Source organism: Leptonychotes weddellii, chromosome 6, assembly GCF_054177405.1.
Source record: "Leptonychotes weddellii isolate Sample4059 chromosome 6, ASM5417740v2, whole genome shotgun sequence".
In the NCBI taxonomy this organism is placed as follows: domain Eukaryota; kingdom Metazoa; phylum Chordata; class Mammalia; order Carnivora; family Phocidae; genus Leptonychotes; species Leptonychotes weddellii.
This window is the reverse complement of record NC_138374.1, coordinates 51044105-51056546: the sequence shown is the minus strand read 5'-3', so window position 1 is coordinate 51056546 and position 12442 is coordinate 51044105. Positions and strand designations below refer to the sequence as shown.

At 55.7% G+C, this 12442-nt stretch overlaps 1 protein-coding gene across 1 annotated transcript; it reads right to left on the bottom strand.

Annotated features, from left to right (window-relative positions):
* Positions 1-2607: 2607 nt before the first annotated feature.
* On the bottom strand, positions 2608-3255 carry NEUROG3 (neurogenin 3). The gene has a single exon (XM_006728910.2). It carries the CDS (start codon positions 3253-3255, stop codon positions 2608-2610), a length of 648 nt encoding a protein of 215 aa, XP_006728973.1.
* Between the last annotated feature and the right edge of the window lie 9187 nt (positions 3256-12442).

Genomic DNA, 12442 nt, shown 5'->3' with positions numbered 1-12442 from the left:
AGTCTGTGTGTGTTTGGGGACTAATAGCTCCTTAATAAGCACCCTCAAAAGTAGGAGGGGGATTGGGCAGTGGGTGCATCCACCTGGAACATGGAGCCAACACTCTTGCAGTTTCAGGGAGTCGTTTGCACCGAGGGAGTCCCCTGCTTATTTGAACACTTAGTTTCCACGGCCTCTCACAGAAAGAAGGATTTTCCTGCTTAAGGACTTCTCTAAACCTGTAGTCCTTGGCCCAAATGCCCCCTTCTTTTGCAAGCCTCCCAGTCCAGCCCCAGGTAACAGCAGCCCCACCTCCGTCCTGTGCTTTGTACCTCTACCCAGCACCAATAATTTTGGTCTCGAATACTTTTGTCTGTATACTTGTTGCTTTCCTGGGAAGACAGAGATGGACCTTCTTGTTTTTTGTCTCTCCACACTCTTCCCCTAAAGGTGCAGAAAGTAACAGGCACTGGCTTGGTCCGTGCAACTAGGAGCTGCTGACACCTTTCCCTGGGTGGTGCCTCAGGCGGGAAGTTGGTTGCTGCAGAAGTCATCAATAACCCATTAATCTCCTCCCAGATTAAAGCCATGAAATGAAACAACACCTTCGTTCATGCTTTTGTTTGCCCGTCCCTCTCCCCTCCCCCAAATCCAGCCCCGGGTAAATGAGGCATATTTCCTCAGAGCTACTTTTACTGGGAATAGAGGAGAAGAAAAGTTCAATTGGAAGCTGGGAGGGCAAAAGGGAGATGCAAGAGGCGTTAGCCCTGGGTAAGATGCCACCTTTTCGTTCTAACTGGAAAGCTACCTGCGGTCTGGCTCCTGGCCCCTGACGGCGCCTCACCCCACTGGGGCTGGCTGCTCCTTCCTGCAGCCAATCCAAGGAGGCCTCTGGGGTTCAATTCAGAGGGTAGAGTGCCCACCCTCCATTTTCCTGTTCCCGAGCGCCGGGCGGACTCAGCGAATTCTTAGAGCTCAACCTGCTTCCAGAGGTATGGGGGTCCCGCAAGCCATGTAGGGACGCTCCAATAGCGCCCCTGGGACAGGTTTCAGTCCCTGCCGCGCACCAGCGCAACTCTACCTTGGGAGTAAAGAGTGGCTGGAAACTTTGAACAGGTTCTTGGTAAGTTTTCAATCAACACTGCCGGGTGTCCGGGGTGCCGGAGATTTCAGCAGGAATCTCCACTTTCTCTGCTCCCCGCTGCTCAGTTCCACGCATCAGGATGCCACCGCCCCAGAATCGGCTGTGTAAAATACGCTCAGAAGATGTGTTAGCGCTTTAAGCACTCTGGGAAAATTCCTGGAATGCCCCAGTCCACGTTCCGTGTTTCTGAGGGCTCTGACCCTGTGGTTGGGCTATTACTCTTCTTCCCCAAATTCAACAGTCGCTCGAAATCCAGGCTAGTGGCATAGGGGAAGGGTCATAGCGCCAGCAAGTAGCCTTAGTTGGAGGCTTGTCGTTCATCTAAACCACTGTTTGGAATATGACAAGTCGCTGCCTTATAAATAAAACAGGGAACTGTACCAATGATTTCTCAAGAGCCCTCCAGCTCTTACTTTCCATGTGGGTTTAGCTGACTTGCCCTCAGGACGCAATCTGCTTGGCCTCCAGCCTAGCGCCACAGTCTCTTGGCCCAAATCAGAGAAGAGGTCCAGACCCCCAGAATGTTTTATCCCTCTCCTTGGACTGAGGCCCACCCCCACCCCAGCCAGAGGCTGTGGCCTCCCTTCTGCATAATCGAGTTACCTGACTGAGGTTTCTTGAGGGTACTTTTTTTTTTTATTATTATTGGCTCAAAATCTCATTCACCAGTCTCTAAATAATCTTATGTACAAAATATAGACTTTTCCCCCTGCTGTGAAATCTCATCAATAAATACAAACTTGTAAAGGAGGGGGGCATATAATTTACCGTACCAAAATTCACTTCAAAAGATATCATATAATTTACAGGCTGATTTTTTTTCTTTTTTCTTCTTTTTTTCTTTTTTAAAGACGGGCGCTTCAGGTCGCAGGGAAGCGGGACAGACGTTCCCGAGGAGGACAATCTCTTTCCCAGTTCAGAGCCTGGTCTCCCTCCCCCCGGAGGGCAATGGCTCCGAAAAGTGCACGAAAGAAGGCAGAGGATCGCCTTCGTGGATTAAGGCAGCGGGGCGGCCAGAAACCAGGACGTGATAGCGACTGGAGGAGAAGGTCAGCGGCGTCTTTGGAGAGGAGAGCAAACGGTGAGAGAGAGCAAACGGTGAGAGATCACATTGGTGGAGGAGGAAAGAGAGACTGACAGACTTGAGTGAGGGTAGGGTGGCTGGAGACAGTGGGTGTCTCGGGCTGCGTAGTGCTACCATCCTCATCGTCTTTGCAGGAGACTTGGGGCGGCTGCAGGGAGGGGAGCGCGGAGCCTGCTTTACCCGCCTGCGCGGGCAGCAAACAGAGGGCCGAAGTTGGCGCGGCGCAGAGGACCGGGGGATCGAATCCAGTCTGCCACCCTCGTAGGAGCCTGGGCTCACCGGGTGTCAGCGAGCCGGAGACTGGAGGAGCAAGTTCAGGGCCGCCGCAGTCGCGGTGCGTCCCTGACGGCCTCCACCCCCCGCCCCCAAGCACCCACCGCCCAACGGCTGAACGGCTCCTTCATAGGAAGTCTGAAAAAGCCAGGGCGCCGGTGCGCAGACCCGCAGGGGAGGCAGGCGCCTGCAGCCCGTGACGCTCCTCCAGCGAGGCGGTGGGGCTCAGGCTGCCCGCCTGGGAGACCGGGGAGTAGAGGGAGCCCCAGTCTCCCGGGGAGCGGCCGTCCTGGCAGCCCAGCTCCTCGCAGGGCGGTGCGGGCGACTGCAGCCCGTAGAGGCTATGGTCTGCTATGCGCAGCGCCTGCGTCAGCGCCCAGATGTAGTTGTGCGCGAAGCGTAGCGTCTCGATCTTGGTAAGCTTGGCATCGTCCGGAAAGGTGGGCAGGACGCCGCGAAGCGCGTCCAGCGCCGAGTTGAGGTTGTGCATTCGATTGCGCTCGCGGTCATTGGCCTTCTTGCGCCGGCTCCTTCGCTGCTTGCTCAGCGCCAACTCACTCTTGGGCCGACTGCGCCCCCCGCGCCTCGTCCGGAGCTTCCTCGAGGCCCCTCGGCAGCCGCCCCCTTCCTCCTCGGCGCAGTTCCCCCGCACGCGAGCGGGGCTGGGCGGAGCCGACGCAACGCAGGTCACTTCGTAGTCCGAGGCCCCCTGGAAGGGCTGCTCTGTCTCCTGGGTCACTTGGACAGCTGGCGTACCCGAGGGATGAGGCGCCATCCTGCGGCGGGGTAAGAGGTCGGGGTAAGCGTGGGTCCGCCACCCGGGCGCAGTTCCCTATCCCGGGGCCAAGTGGGAAATAACCGAGAAAGAGCCACCCCCCGCTCCTGCCGGATCAGAGGACCCCTTTCCGCCTCCACCCGTCGCTCTGTGGCCTCCAGGTGTTACCTTGTTCTGGCGCGCAAAAGGGTAGAGAGCAGGGGGGCAGCGAGAGCAGTTGGTGAGATGAGCTGGCCTTTTCGTCTGCAAGCCCGACTGAGACGCAGGCGCCGCTGCCTAGAAGTTTCCCCAGCTCCAGAGAAACGAAACGCAAAGGGGGTCCCGGGCCACCGTTGCTGTTTTTGGCGCGGCTGCGAGACCATTCGGATTTTCTGAGCCGCAAGTCGTGTGCCCCTTGGCACGCTTTATCTGCTCGGCCCGGGCCAGGAGCGTGCCTGCCCGGTTGCAGCCCAAGCCGCCGGCCAATCAGCGCCGGGGCCAGGGGGCCGCGCCACGCGAGCCCGCTCCTCCCCCGCGGGGCACAGCTGGATTCCGGACAAAGGGCCGGGGTCGGGGGAGGGGAGCACCGCTCTGTTTGCTTTCTCTCCGCGGGCTCTGTCCCAGCAACTCTCGGTTCCTCAAAGAGCCTCGCCCAGTGAGAAGAGCCTCGTCTGGCTCCCGTCTGGCCGCCCCAGACCGCTTTGCTCCTGTTCTGTCTTTCCTTGGCATCTGTCCAGACCCTCTTTTGGGGCCCCAAAGAGGGCTTTGGGAAGCCTATCTTCATGCGTTACACACGGGGACATTAAGGCTCAGAGAAGGGGCGGCTCGCCCCGAATCACTCCGCCAGAGATAGGACAAGGAGCAAGGTGCTCCGACTACCAGCTTGGAGGAGCGTCACTAATTCCCGATGCCACCCTGCTCTCTTGCTCTACGGGTCAGGCGAGGAAACGCACACAGGGTGATGTTTCCCTGACCCTCTCCATTCTGGGGGGAGGGGGGACAGGGCGACCACAGAGAGAGATTCTGCCTATGCCCCTGACACTTAGAGACCTTCCCTGGGGGTTAAGAGCCCCCCCCTCACCTCCCCACCACCGTGTCCCGAGATGAGGCCGCTCACTCCTCAGAGGGAGGCGCTTAGAACCCCTCCTCCCAATCTCCTTTCAAGAACATCGTGTCCCAGAGGCGGAGGGTGACCACGATGGGACCTCCAGGGGACATTCCACGACTAGCAATCGTGGACAGCCCCCTTGCATTCGGGCCAGGGCCTACGGGGAAAGGGCGCAGGTGAAAATGGGTCAGGAGAGGGCCAGGAGCTCGAGGCCAGGCTTTGTCTTTTAAATGCGCGTGGTGTGCTGGCGCTGCGAGAAGCAGATCACTTCTTTCTTCCCTCCGTCCTCCTGCCCAGTCACAGGAGAGCGGGGGCCACCCGCACTACCTGGGCCAGCCAGCGCCACCGCGTGAGGCCAGGATCCGGCTGGGAGCAGCGGGCGGGGACTCCGAAGGCCCCCGTTAGCGTCGTCTGGAAATTTTCCAAAGTGAGACTGAACACATCGTCCCTCCTTTCTTCCCCGCCCTTCCCTTTTGTCCCCGCCTCGAACGCCCCGTGGTCTTCTGCTTCCGGTCACTCAGGGTGAGGGGTCGCGGCTTCCGCTGCTCTCTCTTGACCGCGACGTGCCCGGTGGGGAGAGAGGGGAGAAGCCGAGGGTGGGAAGACTGGGGCCCGCGGTACGTCTCCGCAGGCTGCGAAGGCTTTACCTTCTGGCAGATCCAGATACCCAGTGCCTCCCGGAAGCTGGCGGAGGGGGGCTGGACCCCGCTGGGAAACTGAGGGGATGGGGTGAAGGGACGAGGTGAGTCTGCGGATCTGCCCCGGTGATTGCCTCTCCACACCCGCCGCAGCTGCTTAGAGGGCGCGGTTACCTCCTGGGCAGGGAGAGGATGCATATGCTTGGGAGCCAGGGAGAGAGGGCTCTAGGACTGAATGGGGATGGGGGCGCTGTCCTCCAGATCTCAGCTGGTGTGCTGTTAAGCAGATGCTCCTTCCCACTGAAGCTAGGGGTCAGGCTCAGGGGCAGCAAAGGGAGTGAGACTCTTGGATTCCACATTTTGCTACTGCTCCTCCTTTAGGTCACGAATTGCTCCAAATGTGTTTTCTAGTCATAAGAATGAAAACCCGAGGCCCCTTTTGCAGATGGAAAAGTCAAGGCCCAGAAGGGGAAGGGACTCACCCAAGGTCACACAGCAAGTTCTGTTGGAACCACATAGAACTCCGGTCCTAAGACTCCTAGTTCTAGATTCTCCCTTGTACCCGCTGCCTCTTTCTGATTGGGGGAATATGTATATATTTTTTTCAAGGCAAAACCAGACTCCCCAAAGTGTAGAAAATAGAAGTCCTGTATCTTTGAGAAAGACCGGGTCAGACTAGACAAGAGGTAGTGGCCCCATCTCCCAGTGCCAAGGGGAAACCAGTGTCCACCCATATTCCATCTCTCTACTTCCCTGCTCCATACACCCGCCTTGCTTGATTTCTGTCATCCTGTGCATTATGAACTGACAGGAAATCCAAAGCCTGCTTCCCTAGTGCTTCCAGACTCAGCCCCTCTCCAGGGAGCGAGCCCTGGCCATAAGGGCTCAGAACGTCCCTATGGGTCCCAGAAATCCTGGAGAGCAGCTCAAAACCGGGACTCTCATCCAGCAGTGACCCTCAGCTAAAAGGCATAAAAGGCAAAGGTGGACTCGCTTGGCTCAGTTTTGCCTCCAGCGGCTAATGGGTACTGGCAAGAGCTGCAGGGGGAGCTTCCTGCACCAGGGGAAGATTCTGAGCAACTTGGGAACCTTCTTAACTGGGAGAGAATTCTGGGACCCACTTGGAATTCTTATCCAGCTTCCCCAGAGCAGTTCCGGCCCAGGGCTCTCCGGGGCTTTGCAGGCAGCCACCACTACTGCTTTGCGCAAAAAATAGGGCGAGGAGCGCGCAGCGGCCGGGAGCTGCGGTCTCCTTGAGCAACGCCAACAGCTCTCGGCAGCCCTTTTTCGGGCCAGGAGGGCAGGGCCGGAGGTCACAGAGTCCTGGGGGATTAGAGATCCGGGACCCACGCCCCCCCCTGTCCGCTGTTGGGGACGCACAGACCTCTCTCCAAAGTCAATGCCTGTGCTTTTGGCGGCGGAGGCGCAAGCAGTGACAACCCAGGGCGCGCGGGCAGTATTTGTGAAACGCTCCTCCAGCGGGGAGCAGAGCCGGTTCCTGAAGCCCCCGGCCGGCCGCCGCCTCGGAGGCCTCCCCGACGCGCGCGCCTCTGCTCTCTGAGACCTAGGCAAGCCTGGAGGCCGGCGCGGCCCAGGAGACAGGCGACAGCCGGGCGCCTGGGAACCGCGGGCAGATTGGAAACGAAGGAAGGCAGCGGTCCGCCCTGCCGCCTTCCTGTTGGCGGGGGGAGTCCTCGCAATGCCTGGGGGCTCTTTGAGAAGCAAGCGGGAGGAAGGGGGGGGCATGGGAAGCTGAATAGCTAATGGCTTGCCAGAGGAGGGGGGCTTCTTTCTCTCGCCTTCGCCTCGGCACTGAAAGAGGGGAAGACAAAAATCTGGCGAGCGAGCTGCCTGGGCCGAGACTGGCCACTTCAAACAGCCCTTCAAACAAAAGGAGACGATGAAAAGAAAGCCCCACCTGTCTCCAGTGTTTGCTAAAATAATAATAAATAGATTTCGTTTAATAAATAATTACAAGAGATTGTAAAGTGAAGTGCTTTGGAAAACATCTACCACGGGAGTCCCGCAGCCAGCCGTCACCTGCTCCCAAGGCGGACAACTTTATTGTTAAGCCACCCCCCAACTAGTTTGCCTCTGATAAACTCTCCCTCGTTTTCACAATGACTGTTTACTCATAGTTAGCACAATATTACCTTTGCCGTGATACACCCAGAGGGGGGAGGCCTGGCCCCTGGCCCCTGGGCACACCTGTCCCAGGAGCTGACACATGGATTTGGCACCGAGCAGGCCTCCCCCCGGGGGCCCTGCCTCCGTGTACATTGGCCCAATTGCCACCCATTTATAACAGGTTGGCTGCAAGGCCTATCTCGGTCCTATTTGTCTTCTTTTATTGAAAGCATATGGTCTCCAGGGGCTCACCAGCCCCATATTTCATCTGCCGGGAGCTGGGGCGCTCCCGCAGGCTGGTGCTGCCCAGTGCGCTGCGCCCCACTCAACGGCTGCCGGGCCAGCCGAGGGGATGGCGGAGATGGGGTGGGGAGAGATAAGGCGGGCTCCTCAGGCGCTTTGGGAGAGAAGCCATTCCCTGAGAGACTCCTCCTCCCGGGGCGCAGAGACCTCGTGCGCTCTTGAATGGGTGGCTGGGTCTTTTTCTTGGGTAGGTGAGAGGGCGCCATATGCCGCCCCCCGGGGCGTAGGAGGGAGCTCCAGCCCCGGGAGCCCTCGAACAAAGGGAAGAGAGGGCCTGGGACCTCAGGAGCGCCCGAGGTCTTTATTTCCAGATCCCCCTCCCTGCCCAGGGCCGCCTTCCCCCGGATGTCGGTAGCTCGCGCGCAGCGCCTGGAAACAAAGTGTCCACATTATCCCAGCCGCCAACCGAGACAGTGAATGCGTGAAAAGGTGCATTGCGCACCAAGACACCTGTTGAAGCGGCGCCTCTTCTCAGCGCCTCTCTCTGTTCTGCCCTCGGTCAGCAGGGAGTGGGGGGTGGGAGGAGGGAGAGATACTGTGATTTGTGGCGACATATGTTGAGCAGATTGGTGTGTACTCTTCACAGGGACACACGCACCCTCGCTCCCATACACACCCCGCGAGAAGGAGCAGCTGCTCCCCTCACCTTCTCCCGACATAATACCTGGGCCAGGCGCTTTGGCGTCGCCTTTTGAGACTGCAGCTCTCCCCCCACCCCCTCTGCCTTCCGCCCCCACCTGCCGCCCCAATCTTGGCGGCTTCGCTGTAGGACGTTATTGTCAAATTTAACAGATGCACGTTTGTTCCCAGCGCCCGGTCTCAAACACACACACGGGCACACGCAGGCATCCACAGAAAACGCGACCGGTGACACAGATGCGGAGCGCAAGATGTCCATATGCCCGGCTCCGCGCCCGTCCGGGGTTGGGGAAACAAACAGGACTGTGTGATTTTCTCTCCCCAGCCCGGAAGAGACGGGAGCCGCCGCGGGCGGGGAGGCCACCTCCAGGCTCCTCTAACTTCGCGCTTTGCCCTTTGGCGCCAGGGCGCACGGCGGGGCGCGCGGCTGGGAGCCAGGAGAACGCACCGCTGTGGGCGCAGAGCGCCGACCGCGAGGCGGCGGGAAAGGGGTCTCTGGCAGGAGCGGAGAGGGCCAGAAGCTCCGGAGGTGCCGGTAGGGCACTGCCTGACCTCTGGCCCTCGCTTGACCTCTGGGCTTCTCAATTCCTGCGTGGTGAAGACGCCTCGGGCTTCCCGGGATTCCCAGGAGTGGACAACCACCTGAGGCGCGCTGGGGGCAGGCCCGTACCCCTGGAGGGGTCCGTTTCACACACGTCTGCCCACTTACCTCCTTGGCGCATGCAAGTTCACGGAGCTGGACTTTACCAGCAGAACGTGATGAGAAGAGCACTGGATGGGGGCCGGCTCTGCCACTGTCCTTGTGCCGCCCTAAGAAAATTATTTCACCCGGACCTGCTTCTTATCTATTAAAGGAAAAAGCTGTGAAGGAAATACGTTGTCATTTTCTTTGCAAGTTCTGCAAAATTTGGAAATCTTGGAGATCAGTGGGTCTTAGGCTGTGAGAGGAGGAAACCCGGGGAGAGAGCATCCGCTCCCCTAATCCTCCCCTAATCCCCACACTCGGTTTCCCAGATCTGAGTTTCTGGCCAGTGGATCTTTCACCAACAGTTGAGGTGCTGGGAGCCGGGACGGTCGTGGAGAAAGGCAGGCACTGAGGGGTTTAGGAAGCTATTCTCGGTCCCCTCCATCTTCCAGCTCTTGGGGCACAGGCAACCTATGGGACACTGTGACACACGGTGACAGCATGCCTACTGATGCCAGGCTTTCACCCCTTCATTTCTTCCAGTGCTGAGGTGGAGCTGGGAAGCTGGGTGGTGGGTGTGTGGCTCTTTCCAGGCCTCTTTCACGAGAAAGTGTGCCCCTCCTACCCCTGGTGTGACCTTGGATGAGCTTTGCTCATTCCCTCATCCTTACATAAATTATTTTTATTTTCCATGTGTTTTTGACCGAATGTGGTCCTGACATTTCTGAGATCCACTGGCCCAGGACAGGGGACATTTTTCTTTGGGAGAAGTCTCCTCTGTACAAATCAGGGGAGCCCTCTGCTTGGTGGTCCCTCTGTTTCCTGCCCTGATGCCCCCTTCCCACCCATTCCCAGGGCCATGGGGATTCTGTCTAGGCAGCAGCAATAAAACCAAAGGGTGTCAGAATTGCTATGAGTTGGGGGTGAGGGCAGGAGAAATCTACCCACCTCACTTCTTTTGGTCACCCTGGATGAAAAATACTCACCCACTTTCCAGTTATCAGATTGGGAAGGCAGAAAGGGGACAGGGCTGCAAGGTGGGGAGGATCAAGAATTATTCTAGACTAACTCAGTGGAGAAGCAATAGAATGTCATGCAATGTGGTTTCCCACACAGTATTTAGTAACTTTAATGTCCATATAGGATTTTGAAGGAGGCAGATCACCCTCTCATACAGCCTGAAGGGAAACCAGGAAGGGATTTTCCTAATTCCCAGTTTACTCCTGAGCATTCTGAGGCTCAAGGTCACAGCGTTTAGGATCGGAACTCCTCTTCCCTTGTGTCCATTCCAGCTAGCTGGCAGAGGATCTTCATTTTGTCACCTTCCCAGCCCCCTACCCACTGCCCACACTCCAGGATCTCCATCCTGCCACCCTCTGGAACCCTGTGGAGGTGGGCAGGTCTGTCAAGGTCTTGAAAGTAGAGGAGCTGAAGGGTTTGGGAGCAATAAAAAATGGAGACTTTCCCCTTCTCTCTTGTTTTTCTCTTTGTATGGCTTCCACAAGCTTCTAGCTCCCCATCCAGATTTACAGGGCAATTAGAGTGAGGACCTTCTTAAATTTGGAGCCAAGGCACCCCACTTGCCTCACTCCAGCCCCGGCTCTGCTTTGAGGGTAATGAGCTTCATATTGCCCCTTGCTTAGACCTGAAAGCAGGTGGTCCCAATTTTTTTGATTAGGTGGCATTAGCAGAAAACTATTTTAGGCACACCCTTCAAAAACATAATGATATGTTATTATATATAATGATATGTTATAATAGCTGTTCATTATTCTTCACATATTACATGCAATATAAAACATATGCAAAATAAGATTTATTATAAGTTGTGGATGTCTTTCTGTACCAGGCAGCAAAAGTAGTGGAGAAGAAAATGTGATTTTGAGCCATGCGCCCTGGGTTCCAAATTGGGCTTCCACACCTGGTAGCTGTGTAAGCTTGGCCTCTTGACTCAACCTCTGTGAGGCACCTCCATTTTCTCCCCTATAAAACGGGGGATAGGAGCGCCTGGGTGGCTCAGTTCGTTGAGCATCTGACTCTTGGTTTTGGCTCAGGTCATGATCTCAGGATCATGAGATCAAGTCCCACGTTGGGCTCCATGCTCAGTGCCATGGAGTCTGCTTGGGATTCTCTCTCCCCCTTTCCCTCTTGCCCCTTCCCCTACTTTCTCTCTCCCCCTGCCCTAAGATAAATAAATCTTTAAAAAAATAAAAAGGGGGATAATAATAGAGTACCTACCTCATGGGGCTTAAATAATTTAATTCCTGTAAAGCAATCACTATGAACATGTAGTGAGTGTTCAACCATTTACAAATACAATCGTTGATGATATAGACATTATAAAACATACCTCCAAAGAAATTTGCATCCAGGAAATAAAAATAAATATAACTAAAAGTTCTAATATGTGACTCTTCTTGCACTCTCCCCTCCGGGCAACCCGATTTGAATCCTGCCATCTTAAGCAACTGCCATGGCAGGGTCATCAACAGTTAGGACACAGGTCTGTGTTCAGCACATTCTCACCCATTAATATTCCTCATCAAACAAGTCAGGCAACATGGTCAGAGATCAGCAGCCCATTTTACATATGAACAAACTGAGGCTTTAGAGAGCTGACGTGACTCACCCCAGGGCACCCAGTTTTTATGGTGCAGAGGGAATAAGAATCTAGGTCTTCTGACCCCAAGTCTATGCCTCATCCACCCTAGCTCTCTGTTATGTTGTGGGTCCCCCACGTTGTAGCACCCATCCAGTTAGACTCTTGCAGAACAACTACCAAAAAACTGGGTGTGGACTAATTAATGAAGCCAGCTGGTGGTGTGTGCATATGGCTCATTTACTCTTGTCCACCAGAAACCATAGCGGGCTTGGAGGCAACCTGGCATGTAACCTTATATGATGGGTGGGGTACACTTTGTAGATGCAAGTGTGGAAGGGAGCACTTTTATGCAGAGCTTCAGGTCTGCACAGGAAACTACAAATCAAATTCCTGTCAATGCAATTGCCCAGATACCAAGATGGCCCAGGTCAATTGGGCACACCTTACCTCTGTCTCATAAATGTTTATGAAGGGTCATTAGGAGAAGGTGGTGGCCAGCTGTTCCCCACAGTCACAGAGATTAGACTGTGGGAAGTGGTTTCAATTGGAAAAGCAGGGATTTAGGCTATTTAGGGCTTAGGATGACTATTCAGTTGTGTAGAACATATTTGGGGAGTCAGAAGGCCTTCAAGACCACGGGTGGAATTCACTGCTACAGTTCTTAATGTGGATGACTTGAAAGGAACACCAGTCCCCTCTTAAAGAATCATAGCACAATAGCACAAACCCATGATGTGCTAGGTATTGTGAGAAATATCAAGAACCAGAAGGTTAGGGCTGAGGTAGACCTTCACTGGCCTCTAGTCCTCAACACTAAGTTGACAAATGATTGGGAACTGAGGCTCAGAACGGAAACGTGTCTTATCCAAGGCCACGCTGCAAGGGTGGCCAAGTCAGAACCTGAGTCTCTTTCCATTAGTCCATGATCAAGCCCCAGAGCTCTTGCTCTGAGTTGCTCTCATTTGGTAGCCAACGTTCTCTGCCTGGTATGTGGAGGTCCTTTGTCCTGTGTTTCCCTCAAAAGAGGATGCGGTCCTTGAGATCAGGAGCTGTGTCATGTTGAGCATTTAGCAGGGACATTGAAAATGGTGGGTGTCTGATAGAGA

What these genes read in the sequence shown, in the direction of transcription:
- NEUROG3 (XM_006728910.2), bottom strand. Translation starts at nt 3,255, where the DNA reads ATGGCGCCTCATCCCTCGGGTACGCCAGCTGTCCAAGTGACCCAGGAG.